The sequence below is a fragment of the Apis cerana genome, linkage group LG6 (assembly GCF_029169275.1).
Source record: "Apis cerana isolate GH-2021 linkage group LG6, AcerK_1.0, whole genome shotgun sequence".
Classification (NCBI taxonomy): Eukaryota; Metazoa; Arthropoda; class Insecta; order Hymenoptera; family Apidae; genus Apis; species Apis cerana.
The window spans coordinates 5,082,026-5,105,735 of NC_083857.1; the positions used below are offsets into that span (position 1 = coordinate 5,082,026).

General features: G+C 35.4%; 2 protein-coding genes across 5 annotated transcripts in view; both read right to left on the reverse strand.

Annotated features, from left to right (window-relative positions):
- LOC107998282 (fibrillin-2) overlaps positions 1 to 23,710 on the reverse strand; it is a 152,549-nt gene that overhangs the window by 6,645 nt on the left and 122,194 nt on the right. For 2 of the 4 annotated variants that reach the window (XM_062076060.1, XM_062076059.1), the window contains 4 exons: positions 23,470 to 23,609; positions 21,101 to 21,203; positions 19,745 to 19,770; positions 16,702 to 19,273 (listed from right to left, as the gene is read on the reverse strand). In XM_062076060.1, coding sequence (XP_061932044.1) covers positions 18,815 to 19,273; positions 19,745 to 19,770; positions 21,101 to 21,203; positions 23,470 to 23,609 — 728 coding nt within the window. In that variant the 3' untranslated portion in view covers positions 16,702 to 18,814. Of the gene's footprint in view, positions 1 to 16,018; positions 16,209 to 16,302; positions 16,378 to 16,701; positions 19,274 to 19,744; positions 19,771 to 21,100; positions 21,204 to 23,469; positions 23,610 to 23,710 lie in introns of those variants that run through there. The other 2 variants (XM_017057473.3, XM_062076061.1) reach the window with 2 other exon arrangements.
- Positions 17 to 6,932, reverse strand: LOC114577606 (uncharacterized). The gene is made up of 2 exons (XM_062076066.1): positions 2,508 to 6,932; positions 17 to 2,245 (listed from the first exon to the last, which is right to left on the reverse strand). Exons 1-2 carry the CDS (start codon positions 2,992 to 2,994, stop codon positions 390 to 392), a joined length of 2,343 nt encoding a protein of 780 aa, XP_061932050.1. The 5' UTR covers positions 2,995 to 6,932; the 3' UTR covers positions 17 to 389.

The window sequence follows — 23,710 nt, forward strand, 5'->3', positions numbered from 1 at the left end:
AAGAATCAATGAATTAAAATATAATGAAATTATATATTATTACATCAAACTATATTATAGCAAATTACATTATATCAAAGTTTACAGATTCTTTCACGGAAATAAAATTGTCTGTTTCACAAAAAGTTCCCAAATCGAGAGATGTATAATTGTTGCAATATATATATCAATGAAATGGATATACAGAGCGTTTTCTTCGAGTGAAAACAAGTGGAATCGTATCGTAAACGAAGGTTGAAGGGATATCAAAAAAATGGTTTAAAAAAAGATTGCGGATCGATTCGTATAGGAGGAGGGGGAGAGGCATTGGTATGGTAGAAATTGTTTTCGCTTAAAAGAAAGAGAGAAAGAAAAATATATATATGTACAGAGGGTGAAAGGAAAACATATCACAATACAGAAATATTCTTCTGCAACAACTCGGACTTCTTCTCGGCCATGTTCAACAGATTCTGCACCTCCTGGACCTCGACCGACGACAACGTCGACTCAAGATCGGGCAAGATGGCGTCGGTAAGGCTCAAAGAGGCCAACTCACCGATATTCGTGTTGTCGCGATCGGACAACACCCGTTTCAACTTCTTGATATACTTCTTCAATCCCGCCTGCATAGCTATGCCAGCCTTCGAGTCACGACGCGGCAATTTCAAGTCGTCTGGCCCGTTTTCCTTCAATTCTTGAATCCGATTCGACTCGAATCCGACTCTCTCCATCTTCCCAACCCTCGAACACTTCATCTCGCCCATTAGCGGCTTGCTCGACTTGCTGATCTGCATCGATCGAGCGCTGCTCACGTTATCGGTGTTCAATTTCGAACCCGTCACCCTTTGATGCAAGCTTTTCGCCTTTTCGAAGGGCATCTTATTCGCGTTGCTTTTACCAAAATTCTTGATCCCGCTCGAAGTTTTCCTACGACCAACCTCGCTCGCCTTCTCCTCTTCCTTGCTTCTCGTTAACGAGTCGCTCGTGTTCCTCCTCTCGTACGCGTTCGATCTAGGGGAATTTTGACCCATCCTCGCCTGTTGCCCATCCTGATATATCCTCTTAATACCATCTCTCGTTTTCACATTCATCTCCGACGTCTCTTTCCGTTTCTCGTTACTCTTCAACCTGTCGAAACCCGTTTGGCGAAGGTTTTCTCGAATCTCGTCTTTCGTGGGGAACGATTCCGTGGAAAGTTCCGGTTTCGGCGCAGACTGTTGTTTCGCCAGTAGCACAGGGCTGACGTTTCGCGAGCCTTGTTTCCTGTCGCTCGAAACTTTGCCGAGTTTCTCAGCCGGCTGCTCCTGTTTCCCCGACAATCTCCTCGAGTACTCTTCCGCGTTTTCATCCTCGCTCGTGGCCCTCTTCGACCTGGTCTGCGCTGCTAATCTCGTCTCCTCGCCGGAATCTCCCGCCATCTCCATCAACGAATCGATCGTTTTCCGCGCCTGTACCCTTGGCGAGCTCCCCTCGGACGGATTCTTAATCGAGGAACGGCGCGAACGGGTCAGCGAATCGTTCCTCGCCGACAAATTACCCACGGATGGTAAATCGATCTTCGCCAACTTTTCAGTCTCGCTTTTGATCACCTCCAGTTTGCCAACTTGAACGTTCGATCTCGCCTCTTCGTCCTTACTCGCGGCAACCAACCTCGACCCATCTTTCCCCGAATTCTTGTCCAATTGGGGAAGACTTTTCACCGCCTGATCCACCCATCCCGAGTTATTTTGAATGGACAGTTTGCTAGTCCGGTGTTTGAACGAGTTGCTCAATTTCCTCGACATCTTTTTCTTGCACGTTTCCGACGCCCTCAACGATATCCTATCAGGGTTCACGTACTTCTTGTTGAACGATTTCTCCGGATTTCCGGCCAGCCAGGGCACAAAGTGCGGCTTCTCCGCGACGCATGGCCTCGAGCCGATCGATGAATCGCGGGAGTGGGAAGAGTGAATGTCTCGATACTTGCTCGACATGCTGCGTACACTCTCGGTGTCGATCGAGCTGATAGTCGAGCAATTCATCGACTCCCTTTCGACTCCGTCGATGAACGACAGAATTTTGTCCTCGCGTCTGTGCGAGTTGAAGAAGAACGTTTCCCGCTTCGAGCTCCCCGAATCGGTGCTCGAATTCGTCCTGGAGAATTTCGTCGCGCTCTTCTTGATCGTGGACCGTGGCAACGTTGATAGCCTCGAAGTGGTCGAGTCCGCTCCTGCGCTCGATGGCCTCGGTTTCGACGGTTTCAAGCTTCCCTTAACGACCAGGTCTATAATTCGTGCGAAGAATTTGATAGTTACTCCAACAGGATTTTTTTTTGCGAGAATTATCTTTAGGTGAATTGGTTGCTCTTTTTTTTAAGGGTTTCTTTTTAAGTCTTTTGAAAATTTTGTAGAAGAATTGTAAAAAAAAAAAAAAGAAAAAAGAAATGGCAATACAAGATGATCCATCGTTCATCATCTTTCAACGTTTCAGAAATACCGAATTCGAAACGATAAAAGCCTCGTTAATTCCAACCAATTCACCATTACCTTGTCTCCTCTGTATCGAGCCATCCACAACGGTATCATCGTAAAACGAAATCTTGGGCGATCTTTCATCCTGTCCACCAACGTCGGCCATCTCCACGCGCTTCGTTTCCGTTTCCTTCTCCACCGTTTCCGGCTTCTGCGTCCCCTTTATCAGAAAATGATCCAATGGATGCAAATACTCGGTTTCCTTTTTGCTCATACCCTTGGTCGCGTCGTAATACTCCTCCACAAAGTCGAACAGGCTGTGGTGATACTGATTGTTCAGTCTCAAAGCGATCGTGGAATCGTTGTTGTTCAAATGGATGGAGTTCATGACAACGTCGCCAGGTGGTTGATAATTGTTGTATTGATTCCTCAATGCCGTCTCTACCAATTTGAACCGGTACGCGTCGTAATCGAACGCCGATATATCGACGATCGGTAATTCAGAGTTGGTGGCGATGAACGAGGACGATTGTTTCAGGATAATGTCGTTTTTCTTCACCATCGAGTCGCTTTTCTTTTTTGCATTTTTCACGTACGCTCGGGTTCTCACATTTCTGTAATCGTTTCTCACGTTGTCACCGCTCGCCTGCAAAATCGGCGTCGAGATCGTTTTACGAGCCGATTCCAAGCAAAGGTCCGTGCTTGAACTGGATTCGGAGTCGAACGTGGTGACTGGATAATGGGTCACGACATGGTCGCGATTTTGCTCGAATTTGCGTTGGTTGAGGAGAGGGGTTGGCCAAGTCTTCTTGGTGAATTTGATCGAATCATCCTGGTGGTGGGGGAGAGCATTCGATATTCCGACGGTGTGTGCAAACGGAGATTCGAAGGATGCGAGAAAAGCGAAATTTTTATTGGATTAGATGTTGGGTCGTGTCCTGTAATGAATTCTGGTAAAGGGGAATGGATATGGTACGTCACTGGATGGGGGAGATTAAACGAAAGAGATATTTTGGTATTTTAAAATTGCTGCTAAGGTTAGATTCGATAGTGATGTCTTTGATAAATCGATCTCTTATTTGATTTTATTTCATTCTATTTGAATGTTCCACGTATTAATGTGTACGCGTAACGAATTAACGATTAAATTCAATTGATTTGTAATTACATATAGTCAATTAGATTAATAGTAATTATTAAAATTCTCTTTATCCAGAAATTAATATTCCAATCTGATTTCGATATAATTAATTTTAATTATTAACACTATTCACTACAACGTTCAATACGCGCAATTTTGTAATATCGATCGAAAGCCTCCGATTAAATTTCTGATGAGTGGGCTATTAAAGATCATTTCATCGGGAAGAAAACGAAACGAAAAGAATAAAGTAAATAAAAAGGGGAATAATTAAATTACCACAAAACCAACGATAAATAACAATTTCTCCAATAATTAATTTGCTCCATCTCGAAGAAACAAAGAGCATTCGCTTATTAAAAAAAAATCACGAATAGCAACGGAAAAAGGAATTTATATTTCGTTCCATCCCCCGACTGAACAGTATATCCAATTGCCAAGAAAACCTGTCAGAGAGACGCGAAAGATCCAACACGCGTTAAATCCTCGTTAAGCCTAATCAAAGAGACACGTACTAAAGTGTGTTGGAAACGAAGGATCAGGGGTACCGCCAACAGGATGACAAGCGTCAAAGCGAAAATACTCTCGACGACGAACGGTGGTATCGATTGCAAGGTTAGGATGAGCTTGCCGGGTGCCACGACGTTCAGCATAACGGGTTTTTTCTTCGGTGCCTGGATGATTTCCGGCGGCCGCGCATCCACAAGTCACGTGCCTCATGTTAGACCTCGATCACCGGATGCAGGCTCGATCGATCGATGCCGTTCGTAGCCCGCACACTGTCCCCGGAAACGTCTTCCATAATTGAAACGATCGCCGATAACCCGAATTCCGCTCGTCGCTTTTTTCCTTCGTTTGTCTTTGCGGAGTGGCTTTCGAAATTTTTTAAATCACCGCTCCAACTTGGAAAAACTCGATCGTTCCGCGTTCGAGGATTTCGAGGAGGGGAGAAAGGGAGAGAGAGAGAGAGAGAGAAAGAGAGAGAAAAAGAGAGAGGTACGTTGTTGGATCACTTTTGTGTACACGTATTACGTTTACGTATGTTTGATGGAAGAAGATACGTTTTATTTCTTCGATTTTGTATTCAAAGGAGAAATTGGTTATTTAATTGATTATTTATCGAGGAAATATTTTACATCGTGATTAAACGTGTTTCGTAATTTTGCTACGTGACTTCAATGCACTTTCATATTTTTTCTTAATATCGATATTTGTAAATATCGAATTTCAGATCAGATTAGAAATTGCTCGTTGACATTAACGACTATGGTATCGTATTTAAGCGTACGTAAGATAATTTACGATAATTCTAATTTTATAATATCTTTCCTAATATAATTCATTTTGATTCTTTCACGAATTTATTGTTCGATCTAATATTTCCAAATTTTCTCAATCAAATAATCGACAATATTTATAACTCACTGTGGATTGTTAAAATATTAAATATTAATGCGTCAAAATCATTATGGATGTAGGATTATCTCGGATGCTGAAGATAAAGATATTATTACCCGTGAGAAGGAAACGTGTTGCTCGAGAATGAGGGAAGCGTTACGAGGAAGCAGATTCTCTCGTCTCGATTTGATTCGATATCGACCCAGCCGACTGGCGTTTCTTTTTCTTTGGATTTTAATATCGGCCACGTTTGTCGTTTCACGTCCTTTCGTGTTTACTGTCGCGACGATATTCACCCTCGTTGCGGTATCTCGAGGGAAACCAGAGACCCTTGAAATAATACTTTCCCTCAGGAAGGATATTTTCAGACGATAGATAGCAAAATATCCCTTCAGGTGTTTCGCTCCAGTCGCGCTTGTTGCAGTATTATTCTAATTATTCTTGTTTCGCTCCAGTCGCGCTTGTTGCAGTATTATTCTAATTATTCTATCTCGTCCAATGCTATGTATCGATGAATATTAATTTCCATGTGATAATCGTTGTTTCTTGTTTTAATTAGATAATTTAATATTAATTTTTATAATGTCCATTAGAGTATTATATATATATAAAAATCGATGTATAAAAATATTGAGGCTTGTTTATTAAATTGCGTTGGACGAAAACTATCTAAAACTAGATAAAATTTCCAAATCACATCGCTTCATCATCGCTTCGAATCTCTTCTTTAACAACGAATTAAAAATTTACGAACGAAAATATAATAAAAAAGCAGGTCGTAAATGATCGAATAAACATCCAACGATAATTAACACCGAGGATTATTAAGCTGCAAACAAAATGATAAACAAAAGGCAACGAAATAACCGAATAATATCACGAGGCGAGGTATCAACGACGCCAACCGCATCTCTCTCTCTCTCTCTCTCTCTCTCTCTCCGGAACAATAACAACAATAAAATGCTTAATTGTAATACGATAACCGGTCTAAATGCTCCTTGGTAATTTACCATTCACTTCTGCGGATCACAACGTTTCGATGGAGAATAATGGCAATCCCCTCCCCTCCGTTTCCCCGCGAAACAATTTAAATTATTACCACAGCGCGCGCATTTGAAACGAAAATCCGTGTATCCGCGAGATTAATTATTGAAATTCGCGCTTCGTGAAATTCGATGAACGAAACGCAATTTGTAGAAGGCTGGCAGGCAAAGCATTTGTATAACGGTCTCTGCGTGAACGAGCGGCATAACCGAGTTAATGACGACCAGCTTGAATTATTCCATTTACAATATAACCGTTTTAAGTTTGAACAAGGAGGGGGGAGAGGTCGCTTGATTGAAGTGCCATCGATACCTCGAAAAGAGAGAGTCGCGTAAATCCGTTTAATCCGGGGCTAGATCGTTTCGTGATCATCGATGCTTATGGCTATCACGGTTTCCACGCTTTACTTTCGTATTGAATATTCATAAATTTTCTTACTGCGGGGTAACATAGTCCATTTCAACAGTTTTTTTTTGTCATCTCATTCGTGTTGCAATACAATTGCAAATTCGAGTAATAAATCGAAATGTTAACTAAAGAACGGAATTGAACAGAGCGTAATGGGATTATACAGGGATTATATTAATATGTGTGGAATACGAATTTGAATTTTGATTCTAGGAAAAAAAAAAGATAAAAATTTTTTGGAAAAAAACGCGAATCTTTAAAATCGAAATTTCAGACGAATTTTTTTATAAAAATTGGAAACTCTTTTCTCTCCGACTGGTATGCTCTTCCTCGGCAGAGTAGGTCGTACACATGTCGTTTTGCATTACATTGCAAACTTGAATTATACGTCGAAAAATTCATATGATTTATGAGATTCTAGGAGAGATTTTGTGTAATAATATTAGACATCATTGATCGATGAGAATTTACAGTTTGATCGATTAATATTTGTAATTAAAAGAATATTATTGAAGATCGTATAAGGAATGATCGTTAAATTCTATTTTCTTATTTTCTATTTTTTAGATTATAATGTAGAGAAATATATTTAATATGTCAAAGTGAAAACTTGATACGTTTCAAGATGTTATAACTTTTAAACTAATTTAACTTTGAAACTGTCTTAAGGAAATTAGAAAATATGAATTATCAAATTTGCAAAAATTACAATTGATTTAATTAATAATAATTTATATTAATCTAATATTTATTTGATAATATTAGTCTTCAATTATTAATTATTGAAACAACAATAAGCAGTTAACTGATAGATAAGAAATTAAAAATTTTGAAAAATTAACATTTGAAGATAATCTAAATGTTGAATAGATGTTAATATGTTGATGATATGTAGAATGCAGAATGCATAAGTCACGAATGGCACTTCAATGTTATCTCATAAATCAACTGCTTCAAATATGCCAAACTATTACTCTCTATGGTAGAATCCAATTCTTACTGTTAGTTGTACATTTGTACAAAGTTTCACGCAAAGTTTCCAATCTCATTGTTCTCAGAGTTCTTCCTTTTGTCATTTTCAAATAAAATTTGACCAATCATTCCAATCCATTTTACATAAATATTAATACGACGAAGGATCAGACTTTTATCTTGACAAAATCACAAAATCAATAGATATTAAAACATCAAAACATTCAAATATAACGAGGATAAGGAAGAATGAAATTCAAATAGAAGATATTAAGCAGAAATTTAATTAATTAATTAATCACATAAAATTTCTGTAATGATTTCAAGATATTATGGAAATGTTTTAGTATTGCAATGATGCTTAAATTATAAGTTCATTCGAATATCGAATCCGCAAACGATTAAAAGAAAACGTAAAATAAATAAATAAATAAAATAAAAATAAAAAGGAAAAAATATTCAAATATATACAATAGTTGTGATATGTATCGATCTACGATGAAATTGCTTTTTGAAGAAATTCACGAAACGAGCGAGGTTGTATAGTTAAGAACAGAATCTGTAAACTTTTCACAGCTGATTACACTGATGCTGCCAACCCATTGAAGTAATGAAGTTTAAATCCCTGATAACGTTCAAACTTGGGCAAGGATTTTAACCCCATCGTTACAGACTTTTTATTTTATTTCCTCCCATTTCTTTTTTCTTTTTTCTTTTTTTTTTTTTTTTTACTATTCTATATTTCTTTTTTAATAATGTGTATTCTTGTTAAGCCTCTTCAAAATTAATGAATACAGTACAATAAATTACTCTGAATTCAAAAGTAGAATAAATTTCATTTGTAAAATTTATTAAAATGAACTGTCAATGAATTGCATGCATACATACACACACAAAAGAATGTGATTTATTAAAATAAAACATTAAGATGTCAAAATACTGTAACAAATATAAGTGAGGTCGATGGTTCAGATTAAACGAAATATAAATCTTTTTAACAGAACAATATATCATAATCTATTTTCAACTATACTATATTCTATATTTTGACACATAGTGCATATACATGTAGTTTTATTTGAAACAATTATTTATAGAAAAACACGTTTATTTAAAAAAAAACATCGAGTTAAATATTATTTCTCTATAAAATTTATATAATTTAAATTTAAAAATTATTTATCCAATCTAAAAAATAATCCGTATGCACGAAGATATTAAAAAATATATTTCTTCGTGTAATCACATGTATAAATTCATAAAATCTACAATTAATTAACATTAGAATTATTAAAATTTAAACGAAGAGTTTTATATTTGCAATTAAAACATTAAAAACATATAAGATATTTTTAACAAATGTTGATTTTTATTAAAATGAAAATTTAACGAAAATACAAAATATTCTTCATATATTTTAACATGCTTTTTTTTTAACTTTCTAATTATTTCTATATATTTCGATATATTTATTCTTATTTTCTCCTATTCATACATGCATATTACTATATTCTTAAATTTGTCCATATAATATTCCTTCCTCGATTAATAATAGTTGATTAATTTAAAATATACCTATATTACAAAAGCATTTTCCACGATTGTCAAATATCAAGAGAAATATCTTTTGCTTATTCAACAATTCTGCTTAACGTGCTCAGCGTTGGTTATATTTCAACCGAACTTCCGTTTGCGTCTGGATTCTACGTTAAAACGAACAATGAAATGCATAAATGAATGCATAATATGAAATTTGGAGAATATGTAACGTATAATCCATCTTACGTACCCCACGCGATATGTTTATTTCACGTTTGTTTCTTCTATCATTATTATTATTAAAACATAATCAAAACTTTCCAAATTTCTTTCAAATTAATTCAACAGACAATTTACAAAGCATTCATTATGATCTGGGAAGCGTAAACGGAAGCTAGTCTCGGTTACCGTCCTGTTATGAATGTGTTAACGTAGATGAGATACTGAATAGAGCTATAATCGGGTTCCATTGAAACGAGCGACACAAACTTCATCAACTAGAATTCCCAACACCAGTTTTGACTGCGGGATATCAGTATTAATCGGTCACAGTATTAACGAGCAATAATAAATAACCGCAGGAATAAACGAATGTATATGAAAACGAAAGCAAAATCTTTATTTTGAATATATATATACGTAATATATTTATATATTTCTTATACGTATCATACGTTATTCTTGCGATTAATACTCCTAGAATCGAAGCCTGTTTCGATCTTACGAAGTTTCGTTTTGAAAACAACGAAGGAGTTTGTTTTGCAAGAATAAATTAGAATATGCACGATAAAAATATACGTTTCGATGAAATAATAAAATATATTCAGATTCCATAATTCTTTTAATCAAAAGCTCTCAAGATCCCAAGGTGCTCGAATAATTTTGAACGGTGGTGCAAGCATTATCAAAGAAGGATCGTCCTCCCAACCACGAGCGGAAGCCGAAGAATTTTCCCTCTCGCCACGGCACAATTCCACCGAAAAACGCTCAACCTTTATCGAACGAGTTGAAGTGAAAAACAATATTCCCTTCTCGATGCAAGAATTCTTTCGAATTCATGCACGATCTCTACGTATGCGCACACATAGGGACAAATGTGGCAAAGACATAACGCATTGACGTTAATCTAGCAGTTTCATTAAAAGCGGGCGTCGACTCTGCATAAACTGGGACGAAATAGCCCCAGTAACGAGGTTAAGGATTATCCACAGGCGACGTCGCCTGTTTCTCGTTTATTCGTTTCTCTCTCGCCGATCCCGCGGAATACACGCGGCCGGGAAATAAAATTTCGGGGGCTTTAATTACCGGTGGGAGCAGCCGCCACCCCTCGCCAAGTCCTCCTTCAGGGGTCCGTGTTCTTGTTTTCTTTTCTTTTTTTTTTATTCTCTTCGTCTCACTCGACCCCTTGCTTGCCCGTTATGACGAAATTATTATGCGCAGGATGGGTTTTTTCCCTCTTCGTGGTTAAAACTGGAGGGTTAAACTGGATTTTTGGTACGGTTGTTTATTGGTGTCGGATGATCGGCAAACGTGATGATAAAATTAGAAGGAATTTAAAATAATTGTCCGTTTTGTGGGTATTCGTTATGAATTAATCGCGTGGAAACATTAGTTTTTCGATATGATATAGTTTTGAAAATATGAAAATAGTTGTTATTGGATGAAATGTTTTAAAATTGTAATATTTAAGGTGCAAAACAGTGTATAGTTTGGAAATGGGTTAAATTAAAGATTTTACAATCTGCTACACGAATGGAAGGGCACACGAAACGATTTTAATTTTAATATCGTGCAAGTTTTAAAATCGGAATGTGAAATTTGTAGGAAATTTTAGGAAGGAAATTTAAATTATTATTCTGCAATTATCGTATTTCTCTTTTGTAAATGCAAAGACAAAACTGTGAATTAACGACACCCCGAGTTATTAATGACATACTTAATACTTGAAAACTCTCTCGGCTCGGTAAATCATTTCAAGGGGCAGAAACGAGGATGAACAATCGCGTTTAGCGAAGCTTTAAATGAATCACATTCTCTCAATTCGCCTCCTGTTTCACTCCTCATAGCCATTTAAGCAATTAAAATAATTCAACTCGTCGACGTTATTCAAATAAGTGAAATTAAATAATGGGCGAAATTAAGTTTCACTGTCGCATACCACCAGGGAAATTCTCCTCTCTTCACCCGATTTCAACAATCTTTCGTTAGATCCTCATCTACCGTGAAACTCGTTATATTTAGAACCAAAAATTTCCATTGGGATTAAAAAAGATTTAGCTTTCGTTGTAGCTTCAAGCACGATTTATAACGAATAATGTCAGGATTGCATTACATGTTAAAAAATTAAAATTCATCGAGCAAGATAGTATAAAAGATTTTGCGAATAATTAGATGAAGTTGATATGATGTATTGGAAAAATCTTTTCCTAGATTTAGTCTAAGCGATTTCTTTTTAATTTTTCTTTTAATTTTTATATCAATATCCAGGCGGTATTCATTCATTTTTATTTAAAATGATATGCAAAGTTTGTCGTTCTCTTGTAATAAAATTTTCGAAGCTAACTAAATCATCGTTATTTGGTATATTTATTATCAACGTACATTTCAATTTACGTTAATTTTTAATATATTATAATCTTTATATTATTCAATTTGTAATAATATGTTTAAAAATATAATGATTATTTAAAATGGCATTTATTTGTAATAATATGTACAATATTAAGTAATTTCAAAAATCCATAAAAAGATAGAATATCGAAGTTTTTTCTGGAAACATAGAGGGATGAAGTGAATATAGAATGGGATTGAGGAGACTAGGAGGACGAAATTTTGAAGATAACTGAAATGGAATTTCGAAGGATCGTATAACAGAATTCTGATAAAGTGTATCATGGAATTTTGCAGAGATGAAATTTTAAAAGAAAAGAAAAAAATTGCAGAGAAACAAACAAAAGATACCCCCTTTTTACTCTTGCATATTATATTTCACATTTTTTCGTTTTCCCCCCACAGATAATCTCGATGAAATTCTTCCACGAGTGTTCAATTTAACGCCCTCTTTAAGACGCCACGTTAATTCGTAATTACCGTTCGAATCACGACCGCCAGAGACCCCTACTGGCGTGAAATGGACCTGCATCGATAGGGGAGGAGGTCAAATAAGATGGGGGACGTAGATTTTCGCACACGTGCTTTTTCACGAAATTTAATCTTTGTTGGAGGTGGATTGGAACGGCGCGAGGTCGATCGTGTCTGATTGTATATTCATACGACACGGGCTGAAAAACACGCCTTCGGGGCGACAGTAACGAGAAACGCGACGTAATCTGTCGCTTCGAGGCGAAGTAGACGCGGCCACGCCGTGAAAAATTATGGGATACCGGATATCCGGTTGACACGGATGGAAAATGTCGAGTGTATCGCGGTTGATTTTCTTTTTTTCTTTTTAATAAGCCTTCGATCGAGAGTGAAATTGTGCATAATTTAAGGTTGTCATTTTTGTAATTACAATATTGTTTATTTTGTAATTATAATGGTGGAATGAAAGTATGGAATCGATTGTGCATGCAGAAGGAAGGAGAATTTATAATAGCAGGATTTATTGCTTTGTGTTTTTCGTTTCTGATAATTATTTGGTTATTGGGGTAGAATAGTTGGATGATGGATTGTTGCGCGTAATGTTTCGTGTATGGAAGTTGATGGAATATTAAGATGTTATAAATAGATTGGACAATGGTGATTTTATTTTTAAGTTTAAAGAAGATAGTTTTAACGCTAATATCAGGTCTGTTAGGAAAGTGTAAATGATTGGTAAATTACGATTTACAAAATGTATTTTGCAAAGGTTAGATTAGGTTATCGAATTGTTCAAGAAGAAATTTCTTAAAATATGAATTTATATTATAAAATAATAGGTATTTTGATTGTACTATTTATTATCATCTACTTTCGATTCCGATGAGTGGATCTTATGATGTTTATTCACATTTTTACGAACATAAATGAAGAAATGGAACGTGACAAGAATTCATTTCATTCTCTAAATATTATATATGAATTTATTTAGTATAATTTTGCATATTTTATGCATTCTGTATATTTTTGCATATTTAAGCTTACTATAAATGCATTATTGATGAGGAATATTTCACGTCTATTTAAAAGTCTGGCACATAAAATATTAAAAAGAAGTCAAATAAATCGATGCTCGTCATCAAAATCACGATTCATTTCGTCCACGAGAAAAACGTAACCATATTTCGGTCCATTGCAAAAAAAACCTTCTATCATTTCGAACAAAAAAAAAAAAAAAGAAAGAAAGAAAGGAAACAAAAAGAATTCTAATTTTATAATCTCTCTTAAAACGAACGAGATCGATTAAACCAAATTTGAATTGGTAAACTTCTCGTTATCCAAACATCACGAACGATCGTTCGAAAGCAAGGGAAGAAAAATGATGGTGAAAAAAGCGTAGTCGAAGACAGAAGGATAAAAGAAAGTCAAGGAGGCGAGCAAAGGGAGGGAAAAAAGGAATGGCTCGTACCTCGAACAGAAGGGATCTCGCGAGGGAGAATTATTTTTTAATTCCGCCTGAGAATACCGTGATACTAAATAAAAGAACGGGTTGTCTGCAGCTGGGCGAGAAACATTTTTCCAGAAATTGTGCCGCAAGTAAAAATCAAGACCATGAAATAAGTCAAAGTAATCTGAAAAATAGAAATGTGCCGTAAATCAATTTTTAATTGAAAATTGTCTCGCGGTTTTCCTGCTTTTCACGCTCGAATACCTTGCTCCTCTCGTTGTTTCGAACTAAATATCGTCAGAAATTATTTTATTCGTGGAAATTCATAAATAAATTTTCATATTTTCAATAATCGCAATATAGAAGGAAACTCGAATTCAATATTATTACCCTAATTATTTCCAACGTTATCTCAACAATTTTTATTTTCTAATTATTTTAATTATTATTCCAGAGTTAGAATGAATGATTCGCAAAATTATCATTATCATAAATAACAACACCTCCATCAAGAACATCATCGACGAAAAAAATGACGCATTAAAATTGCGAAGGACCATCGAAATCGAGAGAGGAATCGCGATGTGAAAGTGGGAGGAGGGTATCGGAGATGGATGGATCGAAAGGGTGGGAAAGAAACGCATTTTTGCATCGTGGAAAGACGAGCTTGTCCCAGGAGCACGCTTCAACAATCTGCATTTTTCAGTCTCGAACTGGGCCAAGACGATGGGGCTGGCTGATCGAAGGGGATGGGAGAAAATTCTATAAAAAATAAAAAAAGGAAAAAACGGGGAGGAGGAGGATAATTTATTCTCGAGTCGCTTTAAATCAACGATGAAATCAGAGCCGAAAAACGTGTGATAATGAAGGAGGGTGGAAAAGAAGAGAGGAAAAATGTCGACGGTGTTCGTTAAGGAGCGAAATATTTGGGTTGAAAAAAAGAAAAAAATATCGAAACTGTTGGCGCATCGAGTTGCCGCGATACAGCGAGCTATGCTTCATTTGAAATTCCAATGGGGCCGTTACTTTGCGACCTCTGTTTCCTTTGGGGCGCGTTTGCAATTAAAAGGATGATCCGTCGTTTGTGCAAGGATCGCGTTCCACGAAAATTTATTTTATTTGAAAATAATTTATTTGATTTGGTTTTCTCGATCATATCGCGTACGATATTTCGAAGACAGCAACAGGTCTACACGAGAGTTTGCTAAGTCGTAAGGAGCGGGCAATTATAAGAGGGAAAGTTAAAAGGTGAAAGGTCACTTGCAAAATTAAACGCCTCGAAAACGTCTTTTGCGAATTTTCTGTTTCTGTTGCTCGTGAGATTGCATCTCGCGTGATTCTCTTCCGAATTGGACAAGGGTCGCCTCTTTAATTTTAATCCTCTGAATTTGAAAAATAAATCCAAGCTTTTATATTTTTAATTAGACCATGAATACGTACGTAATTGAAAAAATTCGACGCGATTGAAACAAGCATTCTAATACAATCTCAAAAATATCGTTACTTAAAAGAGATTGGAAAATTGTTATCAAATTGTAACAGAATCGTTGCTTCGCTTTTTTAATCAGAAAAGCTTGAATGTTCTTTTCTTTCCCTCTTGGATTTTGTATTGGTATTAATCAAACATTATTAATAAAACAAAATTAATTTTATTTAATTCTTGCGCGTTAATTACAAACGTTTATTTTATCATCATATTTGCCTTTCTTTTCTTTTAAAAAAAAAGAACATCATATATCCTCTACGTAGGATCACAATTGATCCCGTAGGATTAGCAAAAGTTACCACTTTGTCGTACGAGCCGCAAATGATACTAATTTTTCCACTATCGTGCATGGAACGACCGCAAATAGCGTCGTTGCGTCCACCACTATTTGTTTCGACCGCTATGCTGAAATATTTCCACGACAGCAAAACCGAAGAAGCATAAACTTTTTTAGTTGATTTCAATTTTTTCTTTCGATCGATCTTAATAAAAAACACAATACGTAAAAGTTAAAACAAATTTTAAATTGGTAAATTCGTTGCAACGTAATTACTCTGCAAAATAAATCAATTGATAAAATAAAATTATACGAAATTATTAATTATTGATATTCGTTTGATCGAATGAAACGAGTATTTATTTTCTGCGAAATTTTCGTAGATTGGATTTAATTTTTAATGCATTCAACGGTACATTTCGGAAGTTAAATAAAATGAAAATTCCAGCGTTATTGTGTAAAAATTATACGTAAATTCTAGTTTTCAGTTTCACATTGTTCAATCGATGATCGATGCAAAAGAAATAATTACACGAGATAAAGAAACAGTGTTTTATATTAGACACGAGTACAAAAATTAATTACAGAAACATTCCATTTTCACTAACGAAAATAAATACTTTACACTTTAAATTAGAAGCTTTTACATCCATCTAATTAAAAAAAAAATAGACAACTCACGCACAAAAAACCACGTGCAATCGGGATTCATGGACACAGCGAATAAAGCATAAGAATAAACGAGCCATCGCGGAGAAATATGAAAAAAAAAAAAAAAATCGCACAGAAAACTTACAGTCTCCAAGAGGATAGGATGTGGAGTGTAGTTGAATTTGACCTTGGCCCCCGTGAACAGGATGAACTTGATGATAAGCCGCCCTCGCCTCCTGATAACCATTCTGCCTCTGCCCTCGATAATTCTGAACAGCATACGCCCCGGAGAAGATCCTCGTGTATCTGAGGTAACATCCGCTCGGTATCTGCCACTGAAAATCGAATTAGGACACGTGCTCCTCCCCTCCCCTCCCCTTTCATCCTTCCACGAAAATTGCTCCGTCAAAGAAGCCGCGTAAAACTCACCCCGTAAGCGGTGGACGGTATCGGCTGGGGTGATCTTCCGGGACACATCAACATCCTTCTTCTGTAGTATCGCGGCTAAACGGCGAAACAAGTTGTGAATGGCGGGCTTGGATTGCCACTTCACGTTTGATCTTAAGGTTAAATCCATCGCGGAGGAAAATTTCTTGTTTTTGCCCGACAAGTTTTTCGTTTTTGTTTCGATGTAGATGTAAATATTTGGAGGAAAGCTAGCGATGAAATTATCAGCGCGAGGTGTAATGTAGAGTCGGTTCCGGGTGTTATTTTGATTCAGATCGATTTAGAGGAGAGAAGGATGGATAATTGTGTGGGAATAATAATAAATTGGAGGCGATTAACGGGGTTGACGATGGTGTTTTGATACAATACGTGCGATTGATGTTGGAGGTTGAAATGTAGGTTTATTATACGTGTGTAATTATTACTGGTGATACAATCTTTGAGGGTAGAGAGTTATTCTGAGATTCAGTGTAGACGTGTATTATAATGGTATTATAATGTGAGTTAATTCAATTATTATGATAAAATATGAGAATATGGAGAAATATGAGATCTTTAATTTTGTGAATGATAGATTAAACGATTTTGATAATTATCCTTTTGGTAATTCCTCAATAATAATCTCAACATTAATTACAGTTCGTATAATAAATTAGAAATTAGTAATTATAATTTAAATATGTTAGTCAAACAGATTAATCAATGCAACATTCAATCTAAACTTTGATCTAAATTTAATAATACCCAGCTTTGAATGTTATTAAAACATAATTACCAAGTGATTATTAGTTGTAATATTAATTTAAAACAATCAACGATGCAAATGTAATTATCTCCTGAATAACAATGTACTTATTGGTAAAAATTAATAAAATACAAATTAATCTTTTGCAAATTTCCTTATACACATTCCATTAGTTCCAATTTATTGATCTTAGGGGAAAAAATATATATAAAAAATTGATAATTAATTGCAAATGATTCATTTGCTTCTCAACTTTTATCTACGAGCGTATTCATATGTATTTTAAATTAATGTATCAAGAGACGAGGGAATTAAGAGAAAGAAAAATAAGAGAAAGGGAAGAAAAAAAGAAATCACATAGAAGACGATTGGTCAATCTCGACGTTAATTAACATCTTCGTATGGCGAAACGATGAATATGATTTATCAATTCGATGATACGCCGATAATCATGCCAATAATGGCACGATTATTATGCATACAGATGATCAAGAGTTTAATTAATAGGTATTCGAATAATCGACAGGTGGGTTAATTGATTTCTAATTAACGAGGATGTTGTCGCATTAATAAAACGATCCCGTGTCCACCGATTAAATCAATTTTCTCCTCGCAACTGTACGAGGATATATTAGAAGGAAGAGGAAAAAAATAAAAAAAGAATTGAATTTCGCTGGAATATAAACTAAGAAAACGAGGAAGAAAAGAAACATAGAAGAGATTCTTCAAATAATTATTTTGTGGGGAAGAAGGAACGTTGCACGTTCTTGGAATTTAATTAAGATAAAAATTTTGCTTGCTCGAATCAAGGCAAGCTAGAATATTAAAAAGAAAGGGAAGCAATAGAGGGAATCTTTCAATAATGATCAACGCTTTATAAGGAAGATTTAATTACTTATAATTTATAATAAAAATTTTAAGACTTTTTAATAAATTTAAAAACGCAAAATACAAAGGGAAACTTGAGATGTTTCATTAATTAAAAACGAAGAGTTTGGTGAATTATTTATTTATTTAAAAAATATAGTAACGTGTATTTCTATTCGATAATCGAATTTTTCAAATTATGTTATTTATTTTAAAAATTGATATTTAAATATTACGCTTTAATACCGTGCTGTGAATTACGGTGCAGTTATCTTGCGAGGATAAATATTTCTTCGTATCGTATAATGCCAAAAGATTTCAATCCAAAACTTTATCCAGTTTCTAAGAATTTAATTCATTTTAATACAAGTTGTAGTATTAAGTAACCGAGAAAGTTTCGTCATCTTTTACAGCGGAGAAAGAAACTGCGAAAAGCATATACATTTTATTCGTTAAAATAATTATTCTTATTTTGCTTGGACGGAGGGAGAAGATACAAGTAATTAATTTCAGAAAGTGAAAAATTCTTCTTTGACACTCTCTACTTTCAATTCCATAGATAATTAATCTGGCTTAACAAAATTCACTCTGATGATCCGAATCGCGTATAGTAAAAATTAGAAATTTTCATTTTTTCTTTTCTCAAAAATGCTTCTCGAATATCAACGTGCGATAATATAACAGACTTATATACAAAAAAAATAAAAAACACAAGGAAAAGACGAATTAATCACGATTTTCAATCACCGAATATCTCTCGCGTTTACAGCTATTTTCATTACAAGAAGCCATCCCTTGCCATCATGAGAAAACACGAGGCCGGGCTATAAACTTGTCTGTCAACTTGGCCAGAAAATCCCCTCCCGTAAATCACGCGATAAACTAAAATAAACGTAGGAAGCGCTTTGAAATTTTCTCGGGTGGAAATAGTTGCGAACAACATCCCCCAACAACGATATCTCGGTATTTTTCCACCCACCGGAAGGGAAAAGACACACAAGTTGCGCGATAGATGCCGGATTTCCGTCGAGACCCATCCGTATTCGTCACCGTCGAATTATGCAACGCCAACGAATTTACGTGTTCCCTCCGCGAGGATTCGCGTATCCACTTCATTCTCGCTCGAATAAGTTTGCAATTTTTGCGAAGAAGTGGAAAAGAAAAGACGCGCACGTTTAAAATCTTGGCTCCGGATGAAATTCGAACGTTTAAATCGTTGCTCGGATTTTCAATATGCGATATTAATAATTTAGAAAAGTGTGCATAATGTTTAATGTGGATATAAGCTAGGATACATTGAGACAGGTGGTAGTTTATAGTTCTTTGCGCTGAAACAAAAATCTGAAAGGTAAATACGCGTAACATTTATCTTGAAGAATCTCTTTCAATAAAATCTTTTGCTTTTAAAACAGTATCATACAGTAATTATAATAATTTTTCACGAAATTGATAAAAGCGAGTGAAATTGTCAAAGATATTCCCTTAGTTTTCGAACAATCGATAAATAAATTTCTCAAATAATCCCCTCTTGGAAAATTAAAAATTAATTTAAATCAGGAATAAAAAAGAGAATACAAGTAATTTAATAACAAAGAGAATAATTTTATAGAAAAATAAGCAACAGCATGCAGATGAGAAGCTTTCAGCATTGCTTGGGGAATGAGAAACGGCAATGGAACGAACGGAATAAAGTTATGTTTCTCTAAAGAGGAAGGGAGGAAGGAAGGGTCTGGCCAGGATTTCATCGTATCAGGAAGCAATTCCGATTGTACGAAAGTCCTAGAAACGATTCCTTTTCTTTTTTTAACTTACCTCGGAATCTCGACGATGCTCGGATTCTGAAAATGTACGGAGATACCAAGATAAGTTGGATTAATCGTTTTCTATCACGGCCAATCGATGTTATCGAGGGACGAAATTCCATCGTGCGCCGAAGGGGCATAATAATTCTTTCCCTTATCGCGACGATTCGTCTATCAGGCGGTTGGAAATTTTATGGAAGAGAATCATCTTCATTGAATCCATTAAGCCGATGTAATTAGCTCAAGTCGATTAAAAGATCGTGGGAGATATTATCGATCGTGCGAAAAGAGAACTTTTGGCCAAAGGGAACGGATAATTTTCTCACTGATATCTTTGATAATTATTATCTCGTTATCGAGAATAGTGGAATTATTTGCGAATAATTATCGTTTCTTTTTAATTTTTTTAATTGGGATTTATATTGGCCGATATTCAGATTATTATTATTTCGAATATATCGGTGTATGGATTGATATAATTTGATATGTATAGTATATTCATTTGTACACCATGAAAAATATCAATAATTGATTAAACTTCCAATTGTTGATTATCATCGATTTTTTTTTATGTAAAATAAAACGATACTCCATGTTCAAATAAAAACAAACAATCATTCCTCTCTATTTACAGAATTGGAATCAACTTCGATAATTTACAAATCCAAGTGAATTTAAATATAAAAGTTTCAATTTAATGGAAATATGATTCGTATCCAGTAAAAACTAATGTTTCGCTTTCTGCATTTATATATGGCTTCGTGTAATAATTTTAGAACTACCTGTAGGATTCACCAATTGTGCTTATATAATCGTGTATATATTTAAAGACAAAGCAAATAATAATATTCGCACATTTTGTCAGAATGAAAAACCTCTACCTTATAACAAAAGATTTAAATCTGCTCACGACATAGTTAATCCGATTCTGTCTAAAATTTTACTTTATCTATATATACATATATATACATATAAATTAATCTTTAACAACGATAACTTCAAACAGATTCAACGACAAAAAATTTAAAGTCTCCTATCTTTATATATATAAAATTTACTTTTCCAAAGTTCTCTTTAACCATCGATTAAATCTGCCACGTACATACTTCGTTTATTTCAACAGCAATAGCGTACAATCCAAACACGGTAGAATACACGCACAACGTGCTCGGTTACGCACGAAGTCGCATCCAAGCTTTCTAACAAACTGTGAACCAGGATCCTTCCACCGGTGTTCACGATATAACAGCCAATCATCGCGTCCGGCTAACAGGGTCCACCCCACAATTTACCAGGAAAAATATTCTACTTGGTAGCTCGATATCATCGATTGCCCGGCCCAACGTGGCGCGTTACATAAATTTACCTCGTACGTGTATCGAGAAATGGCATTCGGCTCGATTTCCGGCTGCATCGGAAGCGATGTAGCGCACGTTGTGAATGCCGGGGTACATCAGTTGTCCGGGTTCCTGGGATGGGAATATACGCGAGTTAACTTTCGATGGGAGTCGAATCTCGCAACGGGATCGAAATATGTATGTAATATCTGGTATACTCGAGATATCGTCCCTCGAATTATTATCTAAAGAGGCGAACTTCCGTTTATGGTTCGATAAACTTGTCGAGAAACGATCAGATTCGAGCTCTTCCTCTTTCTTCGTGAAGTAGAATTCTTTTCTTTCGACGATTATTAATTTGTAATCTCCCCGTTCACTTCTTTTCTCTACTTCTTTTCTTCTTATTGTTTCTTTTCGATCGATTTTCATTCACGATGAATCTCTAGAGTTCGTTGGAAGGATCGTGCAGTTAGGATGTATTTTCGAGGGGAAGAACTTGAAATATCTTAGCTGGTGTAATTTTGGAAAGTAATTGGGATGGAATAATGTAATAAATGTGATAAATGTATATTTCGGGAAAGAAATCACTACATATTTAGAAACAGTTTTATTATAATAATGGATTGACTCGGAAAACGTAGCTTTAAATTTATTATCGCGTAAGAATTAGAAAATGTGTCTAATCAAATTTTTCTTTCAATGGAATTTAATTATATTATAGGAAGATTAATTAAAAGAGATCTTTTTCGAATGAATGGAGATAGAAAAATAATCCCCAATTTGTATTTAATTTTATCAAAAGATAATTGTATTTAATTTAAAGATTGTAACGAGAGCAAATTGATGGCAAGAAATTATATAACTATGGTAGAATTAAGACAATAAGAAATATCGAGCTACTTTTTCAATAAGTTCTGACATCGATTAATTAACGGATTAATCAATTTTTCTCGTTACCATCACGGTAATTCCAGAAAGACCAAGTTCAATTCCAACGATTCAATCGTTATTGATTTTTTGAACACAATAAGAAACTTTATAAATTAATATTAACCAATTTAATTTATCCAATCATTTATATCCTCGTTCGAAAAACGAGAGAATCAACAAATACCGCAAGATACCCCGTACAAAAATATTATATATTCACTTATCCCTCTTTATCATTTCCAATACCATCTTTTTCCATCTTTCATTTCCATCCTCCGGATATATCCTCCATTTTTTCCCAATCTCTGCACCACCACGCTCACCTTTCACCCCGTTTAGAGGCGGCTTTAATCGACTTAACTTAGCAATTTGTCCGCGCACACCGGAACGTTGCGTTTATTAACCGCGTAGGAGGAAGCTCGCCAATTATCGCACGTCCGACCAATTCGCGAGCACGTTATCGCGTTATAAACCCAACGATCGCGGTGTCGTTCGCCTGCTTGACACGTGCTTCCAAACCGTCACTAATTGCCATCGACCTCAAACTTTCCCAACCGTGCACCACGGAATACAAACGGAAAGTAAATATCGAAACGAAACGAGGATAAACTGGTTGACGAGTAAATAAGCAAAAAAGGAAAGAAAGAAACGAAATAACGTTGATCTTCCAACGTCTCCATTTCACTTTTCAACTCTTAATTAAGGCAATTAATAATTTGAACCATGATCTTTTGCAAAAGTAAAATCGTAGAAAAAAGGATCGTGCAATGTGGTTGATTGGCAAGAAAATTTATGTGAAAAAAATTAGAAACGAGCAAAGATTCTCTTATCTTGAAGAGATTATTTTTTATAAATTTAGAATTAATTTTTATTGAAATATAATATAGATATCTAATCGGAATAATTTTCACGCCATCAAATTTCATCAATTAATCTGTATCTCGAAATATCTCTTCCTATCTATAAAATCCTGAATCCTCAAAAAGAGATCTCACAAGCGTTTACGTTACGATGAAAGTTACAATGTTACAAGTACAATTTCCACGTATTATTAATTACGAAAATCTATCTTCGTTCCTTCCTCTGACTTCGAATTATTAATTCCTGAAGTGAAAAAAATCTTCAAGTGCAAAGAGTTAATGACAGAAGAAAATTACTACATCAGATAGATAACCGCAAGATTGGTGAGTTTGATCGTTAAGGGAGAAAGTTTTAATAAATCGGAGAGAAAAAGCGACTTGGGGGAAGGAAAGAGAAATGGGGTGAAGATTCTTATCCCTTGGAGGATCGAGCGAAAGGAGGGGGTGAAGGGGCGGAAATAAAGGAAGAAATATAAAAGGAGGGGAAGGGATGGTCGTCACCTTCTCGAGATCAAACAACGCGAGAGGAAATTTTCGAGGGGAAATTTTGGAGGGAAGGGTTGGAAACAGCGGGGATTATTCGGCCGAATTCGATGTCGTTTGCTCACCCTCGTTTTGTAGACCCGTTCGACGCCGACGTTGTCGGTGAACGTTGGCTCCTGCCAGAATATTAAGCGATTCCGCTCGCCAGGGCTTAGCCGCACTTCAAAGGATGTCGGGCACGTCGAAACTTTTGGATTCTCAGTATCTGTGAATGGTAATATAATCATTCGTCGGTATGGTAAACAAATTTTTAGGGGTTGCAAGCTTATGTTGAACACGAGATTGAGGAGAGGAGATTTTCATTTT

What these genes read in the sequence shown, in the direction of transcription:
- LOC114577606 (XM_062076066.1), bottom strand. Translation starts at nt 2,994, where the DNA reads ATGGTGAAGAAAAACGACATTATCCTGAAACAATCGTCCTCGTTCATC. An exon ending in CTCGATACAGAGGAGACAAG is followed by an intron (nt 2,246 to 2,507) that starts GTAATGGTGAAT and finishes CACGAATTATAG; the next exon opens with ACCTGGTCGTTAAGGGAAGC.